We start from the raw sequence: 17,203 nt of genomic DNA, 5'->3' as shown, positions 1-17,203 counted from the left end.
TTTTCTCTTCCCTTTACAGCGATACGGCGGTCCGAGAGCGGGGCCTTAATGTACTTCAGCGAGGAGCTGTCAAAATATCGGCCCGCGTCCCGAATCACCCCCCCCCCCCCCCGCCCTCCCCCGCCGTCCTCCCGCCGTCCGCGGAAGCAAGGCCAGACACGCCGCGACCCCGCCTGACCCTGCGGCGGTCGGGGAGCGCAGCGTGACGGCGTGGCCCAATCCGGGGCCCACGCGGGGAGCCTGCCATAAAGGACACGCCCCCGACGGCCGCGGCCCGCCTCCGCTGCCGCCACCCCGGCGAATCACGCGCAGGCTTCAGTCAGAGTCAGAGTGCAGACCGACACAGTTCACCCCTCTCTTATACCGTATTGGGCGTGCACACCGATTGGCTGCTCAGGAGGGCTACGAGGTTCAGATTACCGTGAGGAGGGGGTGAGGGGCGCCTTCTCAATGCGTTCTGATGACCAGGTTTGATCGAGTGCACTTTAGTGAATCTTTTAATCTTTTACTGGAAATGACTGATTTCAGTGTTTTAAATAAAGTCACATGAAAAGCCTCCCTCTTCTTTTCTCCCCCCAAAAAAATTGCCTTTTAACCAACGAATAAGAGAAAACACTGTCGTTTTAATACTATAATCCCACGGTAATCATGTGCTTACCTATTTTATATTACAACAACGCTTAATCTCCATTCCATTATTTGTGTTCAGCGTTGAATGGTTCCTCGCTATGGTTCTTATGACAGGTTGAGACATGTTGTTGTGACTGGGCTATTGGCTCTTCCCCTAACAGGAAGCTGACAGCTTTTCTTCATTAGTCAGGGAAGGACATTTGTTGAAATAGACTTTTCTTATTCCTTGACATTTTTCAGAGTGTAGGAGGAAGTGCTTCCCCGTCGTTGCCTCTCCTGTCTTGCAGAGACCACATACTGTACACATTCTCTGGGCACCCATGGCTGTATGTGCAAACCTTTTCCAATAGCTGTGGTAAACTGCTACCACCTTAACCCCATTTCCTATTTCTTCCCTATATTTCTATTTCTCCTGCACTCCGATGCTCATGTTGTACCCTTTCTCTGTCCTTCTCTCTCTCTCTCTCTCTCTCTCTCTCACACACACACACACACACACACACTCTCTCTCTCTTTTTCTCTCTCTCTCTCACACACACTCTCTCTCTCTCGCTCTCTCTCACATGCTCTCTCTCTCTCACTCTCTCTCTCTTTCTCTCTCACTCTCACCCTCTCTGTGCGGCCCCTCCTGTCGCCATGCCAACACACACACACTCAGCCCCCCTCCGTCTCTATTTCTCTGCACCGGCAGTCTTTGCACCCGGCTCCGCGAGCAGCAAGCGAAACCTCCCGAATTTGTCAAAGAGCGAGCCAGATATTGGTATTCTCGCCGGCGGCTGAAGCTAAGCCATCGCTGGTCTGGAAAGGGAAGCTGCCTCCTTGTGTGATGGAAATACTTGCGGATTATACAGGGCTGCAGGTGCAGCACTGCTCCCCCCCCCCCCTCCATCGTACCCCCCCTCCCCCTTGAGGAAATAAAGACCTTCTTGGCCAAGCACGTCACTCATAATACTTCAGGAACACTCGTTACCGGAAGGGTCCAATAACTAATACCGGGCGCACAAACAGACATATGGTTATGTCTTTCATCTCTGATTTTATGAATATTTATTTCTCTGTTGCTATTCCACTGCTCGCCCCCACAACCCCCCCCCCCCCCCCCCCCCCCCGCACGTAATGGCTTAAAAGATTACACAGTGTGCAAAACAGATTGATAGTGCAGCAGATCTGGTTTACCTACGCTAATCCGGACGCAGCTCACCACCGCTCTGTTTGTCCGCCTGGCTCCTCCCCCTGACCGCTCGATTCCAGTCAGGTGCTGCGGCTTGTTACCTGGTTACCGAGAGCCGTGAAACTTTGTTTAATGACACCTCCGGGGAGCACCTGACTCCTACGCGGGGCATTTGGAATTCAAGCGGCGTGAGCATACTCCAAACTATTTCTGAGAGCACATGCTCTTTAACTGTAGAGCCTGGATCTTCTGACGGTCAGTCTATCTCTCTGCCTGTCTCTCTGTGGGCAACAGCTCTCTCATACGTTCTGGCAGTTTCCTGTGAGCACAGGTACGCCTCGCTCTTTTTTCGTGAAGTTTTTTCGATCGGAGACGTTTTTTCGAACGCTTGCGGAATGCGGATTCAAAATGAGGCGAAACACCTCCTGGTTACAAAATCGAGTCCAGACTCAAGTAGCAGGACCTCTGCAATCCGTACCACTAATTAATTCTGTACCTTTTTTCCTCAACAGACCCAATACCTTCGCAAGAGGGCTAGCAAAACATGAAATTAATAATTAAATGGAAAAGAAAATTTGCGCATAAAGCACACTGATAAAAAACGCTTAATTTTAATTCGCCATTGCAAATCGGCACAGAGGGACGTGTGAAACCGGGGGGCAAAACTACAAGCAAGAAAACACGCGTCCCGATCTGCTGTTTGAAGCCGTGCACATTGGACTGAGAATACCGCATCAGTCAAAGCGCTTTGATCTCACTGGGGACTCGTTTCCACCCTGTCATTTGTCACAGCCTTTAAAAAGGCCCTGAACTCCAAGCATAAAAAGCACCCTGGGACTCCAGCAGAGCCACGCTAAGCCTAGCCCAGAACAGACCGGCAAGGCCAGATACAGCCGGGTACGAGACAGCAGGTAAAATAACAAAAAATAAAAATAAATTTTTAAAAAACTACCTGCTTCGCCCACGGGAAGATCTGCGCTCACAAACCGACAGGATTTCCGCAGCGAGGCGGTAGGAGAACCCAAAATAACCACAGACACCTCCTGAAAGGAGGCGGCCATTTTGTTTCTTGATTGAAGGAGCACAGGGTGCACCTGCGATCCGGACAAACTCACCGTCCTCTAATCTCCACTTGCCGGGAGCTGCAAGGCCTTTGGACCCGGGTTCGCCGTGCCTGCTGGACCTCACGTCCGTCTCTGCGGGGACAACAGAACCCGTTAGAAACCCGCGGCGTCCAGACCACCGTGGCTGCACACAGCCCATAAAATATCTCTGAGGTATTTAAATTTACACTTCAGCTCAGACTTCCTGTCCAGGAAACACGTTCAGACTCGCGGTTACAAGATGTCCTCACACCTTCCAGGAACGTCCTGTTTGTGAAAAACGCGGGCCTGTCTGTTCAGGGATGTGCCTTTAAGTGTGCAGGTTTCAATGCCGATTTATCTCTGTATGAAGGTACGGGGTTAAGGAGGCTGGTGTAGGCATTACTTTAAACCTGAAAGGATCGCAGAGACGTAGAGTCGGTTTCACAGCCTGAATGGACTGAACGGCGATACTCATATTCCAGATGGTGCGGTTGGATCAAAAGAAAAGGCAGAGAGGTAATTGTCTGTGACCAGTGGATATTGACATGGAATGAGGAGAGATACAGTCAACAGAAAAGTCTATAACCGCTGTCTCAGCAAATTCCCTGAAATGTTTACTGATGCAGACGGCTCGGGAATGGTAGCAGAGTGCAGGCGCGTACAGGCCAGAGCGTGCCTGAGCGTGTCTGAGCAACACAGAGGCCGCAATCCAATCAGGGCTGAGCAGCTTGCAAGCAGGACAAAGCATTTTGTTTGGAGACTCTGCATCACTCTGCAAAGGAAGGCAAAAACCGGACCTCGTCTGGCCACGGGGAGCAGGGCGAATATCACGCGCCTCGGACCCCGCAACGAGGACCAGACGATAAAGCGAAAGTTCAGCTAGCTCGGGCGGACGGAAGCGAGGCATCTTCGGCCTTCGCCCTGCCACTGCGGCCAATCAAAATTCCAAACGCTCAGCAAGGAGAAAAAAAAAATGAAAAAAAATCCTTCAGAAGCTGCCGCTACCGATTCATCTGTCCCCCGATTTATTCAGCCCGGTGTTTTACGGCATTGCTGACTAACCCCATTGTGCCGGGACGTCCCGCGGGCGTGGAACAAAGGCGGCTGAATTTACCGCCCGCGACAGCTGACGACAACGGCGGCGGTTGGCGAGGATCGGGCACGGAGCCAGAGAGTGGCACCGGCCGCTGGGTGATGTAACCTTGCCTGTCCCGTCCTGGGCGCCGGCCCAACAGCTGGCAGGTGTGCCAAAGCCCAGAAACGCTTCCCCGAGGGTTACTCATCCCCATCCACCGCACCGGGGAGGAAACCGACTAATCTTACTCCCCTGCAGACGCCAGACCCTTTCAAAAAATCGGCTCCTCTTAATTTATTTCACCTCTGCTTATATATTTATTTATGAACAAAGCGCGTTCCACTTGAAGGAGGATGAAGCTGTTAAGTATTGATCTCGTGGTTAATTTTCTCTCTCTACCTCTCTCTCTCTCTCTCTCTCTCTCTCTCTCTGTATCCCTCTCTCTCTCTCTACCTCTCTCTCCCGCTCTCTCCCTCTCTCTCTGCCCTTGCAGCTCCCCCAACTGATACCTCAGCACCGAAAATCAATTCAACCGTGCATTCCCCCCCTCCCCCTCCCCCTCAGTTAAGCAGGAATTAGCTTCTGTTAGCCGACGTGAGTTAGCGGTGGGGTTTCTCTGCGCGGGGCGGCTCTGCACCCTCCCGGCGGGGGCTGGGGGAGGAGCGCACGCCTGCGCGGGACGCCTCGCCGCCGCGGCCACGCTCCCGCCGGGGGGCGGGCGAGATAGCGGCGGTCGCCCAGGTGCCGCGGAGATACGGCCGTTTCCGTAACGTCGGCGACGGGCCATTAAAGCGGGCGGGGCAGTAAAAGCGGCAGCGGGTGCAAGTGCGCGCGGCGCGGTGTGGGGCGCATTAAAATTTAACGAGATGTTTGTTTGCGGTGCTCCCAGCCATTTAACATGCCTCAGAACCCCTGATGTACACGCGCCCCGCGCCCCCCCGCCCGGTGAGTTATCCCCGCTGCTCCCCCGCTGGCCGAGACACACATTACTGCTGCCATTACAACATGGCATTCAGAGAGATCCCTCCTTCATAATGCAGAGAGAGAGAGGGAGGGAGAGGGAGAGAGAGAGAGAGAGCCAGAGAGAGAGAGCCAGAGGGAGAAAGAGAGTGAGCGAGAGAGAGAGAGAGAGAGAGAGCCAGAGAGAGAGAGAGAGTGAGCGAGAGAGAGAGAGAGAGAGCCAGAGAGAGAGAGAGTGAGCGAGAGAGAGGGAGGGAGAGAGAGAGAGCCAGAGGGAGAAAGAGCGCCAGAGGGAGAGAGAGAGAGCCAGAGAGAGAGAGAGAGAGAGAGAGAGTGACAGCGAGCTTGTGAAAGAGAGTGTATTTCCTGTATTTCTATGCAGTATGTATGCATTGGCAATATTTACTAACGTATCTAATGCAAATAAACATTTTGAATTTGAATTTGCGAGAGAGCGCGAGAGAGAGAGAGAGAGAGCGATAAGGGGAGGGAATGGATGTGAGGTGAGAAAGTGAGTAAGAGTGAAATGAAAAGAGAAGATAGATAGTGTGACGGATTAAAAAATGGGTGAAGAGTATGAGAGAGAAAGGGAGAGAGGATTAGAAGATAAAGAGTATACACTAAGTGGAAGGAGTGAGAAGGACCTGCCACTGTGGTTGTAGAGTGTAATCCCCCTCTCTGGAGCAGCTTTGGGCCTGACGCTGCAGTCCCTGGTCAGGGAGTGTGTGTGTGTGTGTGTGTCCGCAGCCTGGCATTCCCTGTCTCCCTTTCAGAGTGCCCTTCATTAATCACACCGTCATTTCTACTCGCCAAGCAGATGTCTTAATCCGAGGGGACCAATCCAAACAAGCCACTCACACTGCAGTGACTCTCTCACCTGTATTTACCCATTATACTCTCATAGTACAGGGTCCATTATATAAAATGCTCACAGTTGTTGGACTTACAGAATTCACAAGCAAATTCATGGCGATACCTTAAACCAGCAGAAGAGTAATTCAGCTTGCCCAGTAGCTTGACCCTTTCAATACTGGTTAATCACAAACAACAGCGATGCTGGATGTTTTCCACACCACTATGGCACAGTCTTAGCACACACATATGCTATATGAAATCAGGAGATGAGCATTCTATTTGGTGCACCACCAGGTAAACAATAACTCCCTAGCAAAGGAAACTGTGATCGCTATCAAAGAAAAACATAATGAAATCAATTGAGGGTCTTTTTTTCATTTACACATTATTTAACCAGAATAACGTGAACACATATAGAATCTCTTTTACAAGGGAGATCTAGTCAAGAGAGCATCTCAACACATAACCTATCTGCAATAACAGACATGGGCAATACACAATAAAAAACAAAGAACAGAAAAATATTGTTTAAGATAACAGACACTTCCTGTAATGTTTCCTAGATTCTTGACTCAAACTCTTCCAATGAAATTAAGCTCTCTAGGCATCGGTATGTTGCTACAGTTCCAAGAACAGCTTTGTAATTTAAAAGATACCTGATTTTTTCGCCTCTGGGTCATGTAGGAAGACAACCCCAACTAATGATACAGTACGCAGTGATGAGTAAGGGGTTTACAGTGATACATCTTAAAGTCCCGTGACACAGCAAGTCCAGCACAGGAAAGTATGATTTATATGCAGTGTGCACACAAACAATCAAGAACACGGAGGAAAAGTTGCACAATTTTCTTTTTTTCTAACAATGGAAAAAGTGGGGAAAAAAACCTTAACTTAAACTCAGCTTTTTTTGGCCAGCTTGTCAACGATCTTCGTCAAGCTAAAGACCAAGATACTTACGACATGACACATGCTCAGTTCGTGTGTTCTCTGTGGCAACTATTTGGGTGACCAACGCTTGTGTCAATTTTTTAATTGTGTTTCTGAAATCAAATGTATATTTGAATAGCTGGTACGACTGCGCTGACTAGTAGTCTCGATCAGTACTGTGCAGATGGTGGTTTAAAATGCAAGCAAAACAGGCTGTGAAAGACGTGCCCTAGATATGAGAGTGAGTTAAAGAGATGCCTTAGCATTCACATTGTCTGCATTCAGAATAGATACACGCTCAACATTCTCAGTTAAGAGGAGCAAATAGATTCAGGCTTTTCAGCATATTGGCTTCATCAGTGAAACGGAATTATGGGCCGTTGGTAGTCGTACATTCCTAACAATGAAGCTTCACCACAGGTATACAAGCTAATTAGAGAGGAACTACCAATCAGACACTCTCTGTTCAGAAAGACTATTAACAGGTACTTAACTCTTGGCAACAACTCGAAAAAGTAATGTACATTTTATACAGAAATTGACTGCACTCCTATTTTAGCCCTTTGGGTTTAAAACAGAGGGGCCTACATTTGAAGAATTCAATTAGTACATTTAGAATTAAGATCCACACTCAATTTTTTTTAATGAGGCTAAAAGACTCCTATATTGCCTTCATCGGTTAAATAGAACTATGTGCTGATGGCACTCTTACTTTTGCAACTGCAAAGTGTCACTACAGTTTTACATTGAGCGGAGATTAATATACTACAGCAACTCGAGAGAAAAACACAAAATACAAACACGCGCGTCTGATAAATTAGATTATTAAAGTTTTTTTTCTGTGATTCTAGATTCAAAAAGCACTTGTTTATTCAATTTGGATTTCATTCAACACCACTTCCCTCCGACTCCCCCATTCCCCACAACGCTCCCCAACCTCCCTCCCCCCCCCCCCCCCCCCAAAAAAGTGAAACATTACACAGGTTAACGGGCCTAAAAGGAACACATAAAATCAATCAACGCTTCGACTCCAGATAAGGTGCCACAGGCCCACGGAAATACCTCATTATTCCATTTAGCAGACACAGCGTTAGCGTCGTAACCCTTGGGGGAGGGCAACTGGGGAAAGACAGGACCCAATCAGATCTAATAAGCGGGTGTAGTCGACCACGGACCGGCAGAGAGTTTCCAGCACGCGCTCTCACACTCAGGAAATAGGACACATTCAAGCAAAATGGCGAAGAGGGGCTGACACTTTAATGGCTACACACCAGCCTGTGAAATTGCATATTGCTTTAGCCGGACTATGAATAAAGTGGCCTTTGCATTTCATCACTGTCAGAGAAAAGCTAAGCTGAGGGGAGAGATGGGGGTGGGGCCCTGCATTATAAATATATTTCAAGTTCGGAACGAACACTGAGTGTGTGTGTGTGTGTGTATGTGTGTGCGTGTGTGTGTGTGCGTACGTACGTGCATGTGTTTGTGTGTCTTTCTGTGTGTGTGAACACCTATGGAATATTTAACATGCAACGCAGGTCGATCCTGCAGCCTCATTCGCGTGTCAAGGCGCGTCCCGATTGACTCTGCCCCCCGATTGGGCACGTCTATGATTGAGGCGCTACCCACAATCCATCTGGAGCTCCAGCTGGGTAACACGTCCAGGGCCGCTGTCAAGACCAATGATTCAGCCAGGCACTAAACTCAAACCATCTGGCGCCAGGCAGCGCACCCCACCCAGGTCATTGCAGTAGCGCAGAGCCGCATTCAGACAGCACGGCCCCCTAATTTTTCAACAGCAAAACAGTATCCGCTCCAGAGACTCACGGCGTGGGACAGTGGAGTCACATTCTCAGGGCGGTGGAGCCCTTGGCTCCGCCCCATCAGTCATCACATGACCAAAGATCCCAGTGGCCACACTCATGCCATGTGATCAGTGCCTGAGCAAGGTCATGCACCCAACAGAGGCAGACAGTACAAAACCTTGTACGCATGCACACACACAAACATGCACACATACACACACACGCACGCACGCACACACACACACACACACACACACACAAGCACACGCATGCACACACACACACAAGCACATGCACACCCACACATACACACACCTACACACACAAACACACGGATATACACACGCACACAAACACACACGCACACACAGACATACACACGCACACAAACACACGCACACACACGCGCACACACACGTACACACACGCGCACACACACACACGCACGTACACACACACACACATAAACACACACACCCATCCGCGGGACGGCGGGCGAAAGCCTTCATTACGCCTTTCGATTGAGAAACATTCCTTCCAGAGGAATCAATAGCGCGGGTGAGCTATCGGCTTCATCGGCTCTGAACTCCAGAATCCAGATCTCTCGCTGCGGACAATGGCCCCTCTCGCAGGCTTCCCCCGCAAAATGGAATTTTTCGAGGGCAATTTGGCAAAGTAGAAAGCGCGACACAAACTCAATCCATCAGACCAATCCTGGGACTCGCACGCCTCTCACAGCTCATTAGCGATCAAACGCCCGAGAACGAGATGGGCCAGGTGCTAAACGACCGAAAAACAAAACAAAGTAGAGAGGGGGGGGGGGGGACTGCAGAACAGATCACTGGGATACTGGAGCACACTAGAGACCTCCACAGTCCCAGAGAACCCCCCCCCCCCCACCATCTCCAGTAGAAAGTGAGGGACTGTCGGTTGACAATGACTTTGTAAGCTTTTCCGGTCCCCCTGGTGCATTACTTTCGGTGTTTGGAGCAGAACCTCGTCTCGTCATACCAATAACCCGCCGCATCCAGGTTTAAATCAACAGGACACCCCGTTGTTTAAACCGAGGGGGGACACAGAGTCAACACGTATCCGAAATGGGGAAGGTAAACCGAGTCCCCTGCAGCGAGCATTCCTTGGAGGCGGAAGCATTCCCAGGGTAAACGAAGACAAACAAACAGAGAAGCACTCCGCGCCAGAGAAACTGTGTCTGGGAATACAATATGTCAATAATATCGCCCGCGTCAGCAGGGCTCTGCTTAAAACTACACAATTCCTCTCCGCCCAGTCTATGGGTAGTATTACTTTTTAGGCCTCTCCCTCAAGCTCTATTTGCTTCACAGCCAGAGGGTGGAACCAATACAAAAAAGGCGTTCTAGATTCCAGACTTGAGAAGGTATGAGAAATAAAACATTTTTAATTAAAATAATGGCCACACCCTAATGTTTTAAACTGGATGTAGAGCCCACCCCCCCAAAAAAAAATCTGTCTTTCAATAAGGGTTTGTAGTATTGTTGTTACTGCTCAGGGTGACTGCTATGTGTTATGACTAAGTGTTACAACCAGGTTTTCTACAGACAAGCATCACTTCTCAGTACTACACATAAGCCTTTCAGTGGAGGGCTATGGTTGAGTGTTACAGATAAGTGTTATAGGTTGGTGTTACAACTAAGTGTTCTTTCTCAGAGTAACAGCCAGGCATTTTACAGCTCGGTGTCACAGCCAGGTGTTTCACAGCAGAGTATTAATGCTCGGCGCTACGGCAAACGGTTACAGCCGAGACTTTCATCTGAGCGCTACGACTGAAAGCTGCAGATGAGAGTCGCTGGCTCCTGATATAGCTCCTCCAAGTTTGCCTCCCTCTGTTCCCGTGCGCTTGGACACAGCTGAGAGAAAGTTCCGGGGACATCTGTTCTTGGCTCCAAACCGCAGCGAGCGGCCGTCCTCAGGTTCGACGCGGCAGCAGCAGAGGGATACGAAGCGCCGTCCAGCGCTCGCCGAGGAACGGACGCGGCTCCGTTTCGCCGCCCGTGCGGATCTTCTCCCTTTAACAGAAGGGCAGGGCACAGCGAAACCCCTTCGCTATGACAAGACCCCGGCGTGTCACAGCGCACAGAAAATCCGCTCTGATGCACTTCTGGTGCGCCGCGTGAAAGAGGGGCAGAGTCCAGACGCGGTGCCGCGCTTTCCACTCAAGAGGCCGTCTGAAATGATTCGGAATGACACCACCAGTCATTTCCTTGCTCTTTCCTTTGATAACCGTTTAATGCCAGAGACCAGAGAGTGCCCTGGACTTAAACACCTCTTAAGTCCTGGGTGTTGCGGAGGCTGGGAGTCTCTCAATGTTATTTTTGAAAAGAAAGCAAAATGTACAGTAAAAGATTAGCGATAAGATCATCAGTCCACTGCACAGAGAGAGAGAGAGAGAGAGAGAGAGAGATAGCATGAATGAGAGAAGAAAGATATAAAGGAGATAGCAATAGATAGATCAGTAGATAGATAGACAGATAGATAGATCAGTAGATAGATAGATCAGTAGATAGATCGATAGATAGATCGATAGATCGATCGATCGATCGATCGATAGACAGACAGACAGACAGACAGACAGACAGACAGACAGACAGACAGACAGACAGACAGACAGACAGACAGACAGACAGACAGACAGACAGACAGATAGATAGATAGATAGATAGATAGATCGGTAGATAGATAGATCAGTAGACAGACAGACAGACAGACAGACAGACAGACAGACAGATAGACAGATAGACAGATAGACAGATAGATAGATAGATAGATAGATAGATAGATAGATAGATAGACAGATAGATAGATAGATAGATAGATAGATAGATAGACAGATAGATAGATAGACAGATAGATTGGTAGATAGATAGATAGATAGATAGATAGATAGATAGATAGATAGAGAGAATGGCCCCAGTCAGCCTCCCTTGACTTAAAGCAGCTGCGTTGGTGTGACTGACTCCCCCCTCCAGGTCCGGCTCGCACTGCGGCGCCAGGCGAAGCTGATTAATGAAGCTCGTCCTCTCGAGGGCCCTGCTCCGCCTCTCCACCGCTCCTCCATCACTGTCAGCCACGCCCTCCCCGACCCCGTCACCGTGACCGAGAGCGCCAGGGGGGCCCAGGTGGCCCCGGCACAGATCGGCCCGCCGCCGTCGCCCTCCCTGCCTCCGATATTGGACACATCCATCTTTAGCAGTCAGTGGCTACTCCGGTTACCCTGGTTACCCCGGAACTTTACTTAGTCTTTCCTAACTGTTTTATAACTTTAAATGGCTTTTTTTTTTTGTGGGGGGGAGGGAGGGGGGGGCTCTCCTTCAGAAGCACTTTTACAGAATTTAAGCCAAACCAATTATTAAATCAGCTCTTTCATTTTGGCTATAATCACAGATTATTACAGAACAGTGTTAATGAAAAGCGAAAGCACATTAAGGTGTGGATAGGGAAATAATAATATTGCTGGTTCATTAAAACACTTATGCGTGCACAATGCATAATTATAATTTCAAACAGGAAGAGGGTACGCAGCGCAGGATGAGTCTTCGACACACTTTTTTGTGAGACAGAATCCTCTCTGCCACAGTGCGAGCACGTTTCAAATGAAACCGCTGTTGTGGAAATTGGATATAATTTAATGATACCCCCAAATAATTCTACCTTTGTTCTCCTGTTCCTTCATTTATCTCCAGTAATTAATCTTGTAACGGGAACAAGGACCTAATCTTGCTGCGCCTGCTTAATTCAGGCTAGCTCTTTCAGCCTTCACTATAAGGAAGAGAGGGGGAAAAGAGGGGGCAGAGAGAATGAGAGAAGTGGAAAAAAAGAAAAAAGAAGGGGAGTAGCGAGGAGGAGGGCAGAGAAAGAGAGGAGAAACTAAAGGAGACTTTGAAATTTCAAGCAGAGAATATCAAAGCTACAGAGTTAGTATCTGGATATTAAATATGGTCTTGTCTTCATTAAAGAACAAGGAAACAGAGCAAGGGTGATGATGATTGTTTGGGTAAAAATATGCCTCAGGAGCCAATGTTTCGGGGAGTGAACAGGCAATTTAAGCCAATACATAAAGATTGTATCATCAGTTTAAGTAGGATTAAAAGCGGAAGATGTGGTTTGAATTATGCCTGGCCTAGATTCTGCGTGACAATGAGAGAGGAGAAAGAGTCTCCAGAGATAACAATGAGGATCTGTGATAATTCATAATCTGTGTTTATTTCTGGAGACTATCCCCAGTTTAAATTGAAAAATAATATCTCTCATAATCAGGAAGTGGAGGATAAGCTTCAGCCATGTAATTTGGGCTATTAAAGATAGGCTTATGTACTGAGATGTAAGATATAAGAATTAATAGCGCTTTAATTATGCCCAGGTTTATTGTCAGTTGTCACTTGGGGGCCATATCCACAGTTTTGTTCTTTATCCCTGATTGTTCTGAACTATATGGGCCCTAAGGGCTCTCGATTGGCTGCAGTATGTGTAAAAGCTGTGATTGGTCTCCAGGGAGCACCTGAGTATTTGGGTGATCTGTGGTAAGTCTTTGAACTTGTGATTCATCTCCAGATGGTCTCTGAACTTGCAACTGGTCTTTAGGGAATCTCTGAAACTGTGACTAGTTTTTGGTCTGTTCCTGGCCTTGTGACTGGCTGCCTGGTGGATTGTGGGAGTTTGCGATTGAGCTCTAGAAGTGTAGCTGCTTTTGTTGATATGTGTCCTGTAAGAAAAAGGGGGAAATTGGATTCTTTAATATGTATTTTCCTGCTGTGGTTCTGTAGCTGAAAGTAAAGTCATTAAAACAGAGTTATTTAGGCAGGGTTTTCATGCAGTGTTCCCAGGCCTTGTCTGAACTACACTATGTTCCAGTTCCTGGAACTTTCCTGAAAGTCATTTGTTTTCCCATTGTGATTGAAAAGCATTTGAAAGTTTCACAACCTTGAGAATTCTTTCTACCTCTTTAACACACAGCAAAATAATATATCTTTCTGCTACAATGCTCAGGTATGACTGTAAGCTTCAGCAAACATAAATTTCTAAAGCTATGCCAGATCGCTGGCAGTGTGCTCCGGGTTGCATATGCAACAAACGACCCTATGTTTCAATAGGTGTCTGCCTTGCTAATTTAAAACCCCAGCATCTGGCAGTGGCAGAGTCTAATAGAGTCATTCAGCAGGCTGGAGCTAATTACTGCAGCAGGTTGGTCCACCTCCATATGCACCCACCCACACACATTACTTCATGCAATACAGTCCAGTGGTAAGCAATCTTGTTCCTGGAGATCTACCGTCCTGTTAGTTTTCACTCTCCAACCCTAACAAAGCACAATCTCATTCAACAGCTCGAGATCTTGTTGAGCTGCTAATTAGTAGTCAGGTGTGCCAAATTAAGGTTGAAATGAAAACATACAGGATGGTAGATCTCCAGGAAGAGGGTTTGTGCAACTGATTGCCGGGCCTGTCTTTACACCTGACGCTCAGGTGAAGGAAGGGTGGAAAACCAGCAGTTCTCGGCCCTCAAGGACTGTGACTTGAGTAACAGGGTTTTAGTGTGATCATACCGCAGCTGGCTACCTGTCTCCTGCTAAAGTTTTTTAAGTTGGAAGAGATGTCAGGATGCTTGACTACATGCCACTGGAATTGCAGGACCTAACCCATTAAAAATAATATCTTTTTTTAGCATTTCCTTATGGTTTCAGAGCCCTACTCCCTGTTGTTTGAATTGGGTTCATCCATCGCATTGCCGTCAATGTAGCTGCTGCCACGCTTTCTATGTCACTTTGGTGCGGGCTGAAATAATATTGCGACAATATCACAAGGCTTCATTCAATCACATATTAAACACAGAGACAGCCTTCTCTATCTCTGCTTCCGTTATCTAGTGAGCAGATACTATAGAGATCCTGTGCATGTCAGAACATTTTTTTTTTCCAGATAGATAAAAGGTAATGCCCACATCAGCGTGGAGACACTGTTCTGTAATCCCCTGGAACTCCTTGTTGCTTTTGTCAGTTTTTGCTCTTAATATCTGATAATGCCCCTGCATCTGCGATAGCATAATTTCTTTTTGAGTTCACTTTCCTCTCCAAGCAACTGGAACGACAAAGTGGATTTGCTTTTATCCTTAGTTGTACACTCTTTTTTTACCTCAATGTTTTTAGTGGGCTTTCAACAATTAAAACCAAAACTGCAAATATAATACATTGCTGCAAGTAATTTCAATAGAAGATCTCTCTATCCACAACACAGCTGTGTAAACACATAGCTTCTGATGCTATCAATGTTGACATCTCTCTGTTGATAAAGTATTTTTATTATTTTTTTGCTCGGGATGCTGTAACTCACAAGGCAATGCACTCTGGGAGAATTCCTTTGTCAAGAGCACAGTAGTATGATTTATTAATCTATCTCAATTTTAGGGTACTGCATAAATTCACAAATCAATTCAAGATAGTGTAATGCACTATGGGTGTAAACACACAAACAAAAAGAAATACACTTCTGTAAACAATGAGAACCAGCCTTCTATGAATAATTGTATCTCTCTCTCACCTCTATATGGAGATTCTGGTGAGGAATCAATCAACATTTGTCAGTTAAAAGCCAGATTTCTTTCACAAACACAGTTTGTTGTGTTTTCAGCGATCACTAAGACAAACTCATAAAATTGAGTCTGTGAAGAAACATTATTATGTTTGCATTTGCTTATTGCACTTATGCAAAAATGAAAGACAAATGTTAATTGAATACTGGCCCCTGTAAATAGGGATATGGAGAAGTGTCCATTCTTAATTCACTATTTACTATCACTAGGAGGTAAATAGAATCATTGCCCTGCAACACAAGGACTTATTCATTTAGCAGACACTCTTATCCAGAGCAATCTATAATTTGACATGGCAAACCTTCTCACAGCTGGATATATATTGAAGCAATTCAGGCTAAGCACCCTGCTCAAAGGTACAACAGCAGCGCTCAACATGGGAATAGAACCAGCAAAGCCTGGGTTACGAGCCGAGATCCCTAAACATTATTCTACTCTGCAGCCCGATAAACTGCTAATGTGGAATCGAGAGTCTCTCTCCTGTGCAACTGCACAAGTGTAAACTCCCCATAGCACACATATACTGAATCAATTCCCTGAGTCTTTAACTTTACAGTTTCAGGACAATGGACAGCTCCACTGCAAGCATAAATGGGACTATAGCCCATTATTAAAGTCTGTCATAAGAAAATTGCACTCAGTTATATATATATATCATTTTCATAGAAACAAAAAATAATTTTTTAAAAGCTTTAAAATTCACAAATAAATTATTTTTAAAAACCTCCAAAGATTGTCAACATTCTACCACTACATGTTTTGTTAGTTTGTAGTTTAGACACTCACATCCAGCAAGGATACCCACTCCAAAACATCTCAGGCTCAAGTAATCAGCGGCATGTTTGTAACTGAGCAAGTAGATGGTACTCATTGTCAGCAAACTTAATTGTCACTTGGGACATGAGTCAAATAAGCAATAAACAGTTTGCTGAATTCAGCATTTACTTTCATGCCCAGCGCCTAATTAAATTAGCATGATGTGTGGTGTCAGATCACATTTTTTGGATGGATGAGTCTTTGAAAAGGGTCTATAGCAATTTAGGCAGCCAATATTAATCAGTTTTAGTGGGCCACAACAGCCTACAGGAACCAGTGAAACCAGAGAATGTGGGCATCTTGCTGTTCCCTTGACAAATCACATATCAAATGCTACATAAATTTATATTGCTATTAAACTGTAGTAGACACAACTTTATCACTGATTATATATTAATTAATAATTTTTCAACTGCATACAACTTTCCTATCAGTTGATATATGATTTCTAGGACAAAATTGTATTAAAACTAACTAATTAATCATAATATTTGACCAAGCTGTTTTTCACTGTTGGTCAATCACTCCTTTTGGCACACATGAGTTTTGCCTGGTAGCATAAGATGCTGAATAGCTTTGAATAATGCTACACAGCTTGGTTTTTAGAGAGACGGCAATGTGAAAAGAAGGCACTGGAAAGCAGGGATGTGTGCTCCCTGCAGTGAGACAGCCAGGTAGACAGGGGGCAGCATGGAGATTATGACTCTGGATAAAAGGGAATTCATAACCTCGTATTAGAAGTATTATGACCCTCTGAGGGCCCCTTCCATCGTACCCTGAGGAAAATTATTCCATCCCACTGGGAGGCATAAAACATAAAGCAGAGGTGTCCAGCAGCATCTTTATGTCTATTTCAAGACGCATTATCCAGAAATACATAATGTATGTAACCTACATACAAATGCGCAATGCAAATGCACGCTTAAACAGTGTGCACATAGCACAGAAAGCTGCTGAAGCCATGCACGTTTCCAGCTGAACACTCAGAGGAAGACAAACTGCAATAAATCATATATCTCAGATGCATTAGCCGGGGCAGACAGATTAAGATAGACAGACAGACAGACAGACAGACGGACAGGCTGCTTTGACATCTTTTGCATTTCAGCCTTCAAAGCCTCCCCCAATTGCGCTGTCTAGCAGGTGTATAAATAGGCTCGCGGCACTGCAGGCTAGAAAGTTTGAAGGTGATAGGCTTGCTGCAGAGGCAGGAATGTTAATTGGATGTAATCATTCACTTTGTAAATAATGCCGCTTCCTT

The 17,203-nt window shown here is 46.5% G+C and overlaps 1 protein-coding gene across 4 annotated transcripts in view; it reads right to left on the bottom strand.

Moving 5' to 3' along the window:
* The window catches only part of spock1 (SPARC (osteonectin), cwcv and kazal like domains proteoglycan 1), a 225,440-nt gene that overhangs the window by 89,913 nt on the left and 118,324 nt on the right, over positions 1–17,203 (bottom strand). For 2 of the 4 annotated variants that reach the window (XM_035410321.1, XM_035410320.1), the window contains one exon: positions 2,917–2,997. The exons of the other annotated variants lie outside the window; for them this stretch is intronic. In XM_035410321.1, coding sequence (XP_035266212.1) covers positions 2,917–2,997 — 81 coding nt within the window. The remainder of the gene's footprint in view (positions 1–2,916; positions 2,998–17,203) is intronic. 4 annotated transcript variants of the gene reach the window in all.

This window comes from Anguilla anguilla, chromosome 3, assembly GCF_013347855.1.
Source record: "Anguilla anguilla isolate fAngAng1 chromosome 3, fAngAng1.pri, whole genome shotgun sequence".
NCBI classification, from domain to species: domain Eukaryota; kingdom Metazoa; phylum Chordata; class Actinopteri; order Anguilliformes; family Anguillidae; genus Anguilla; species Anguilla anguilla.
Note: the sequence above shows the minus strand (reverse complement) of the source record. Positions and strands in the feature narration are given on the sequence as shown.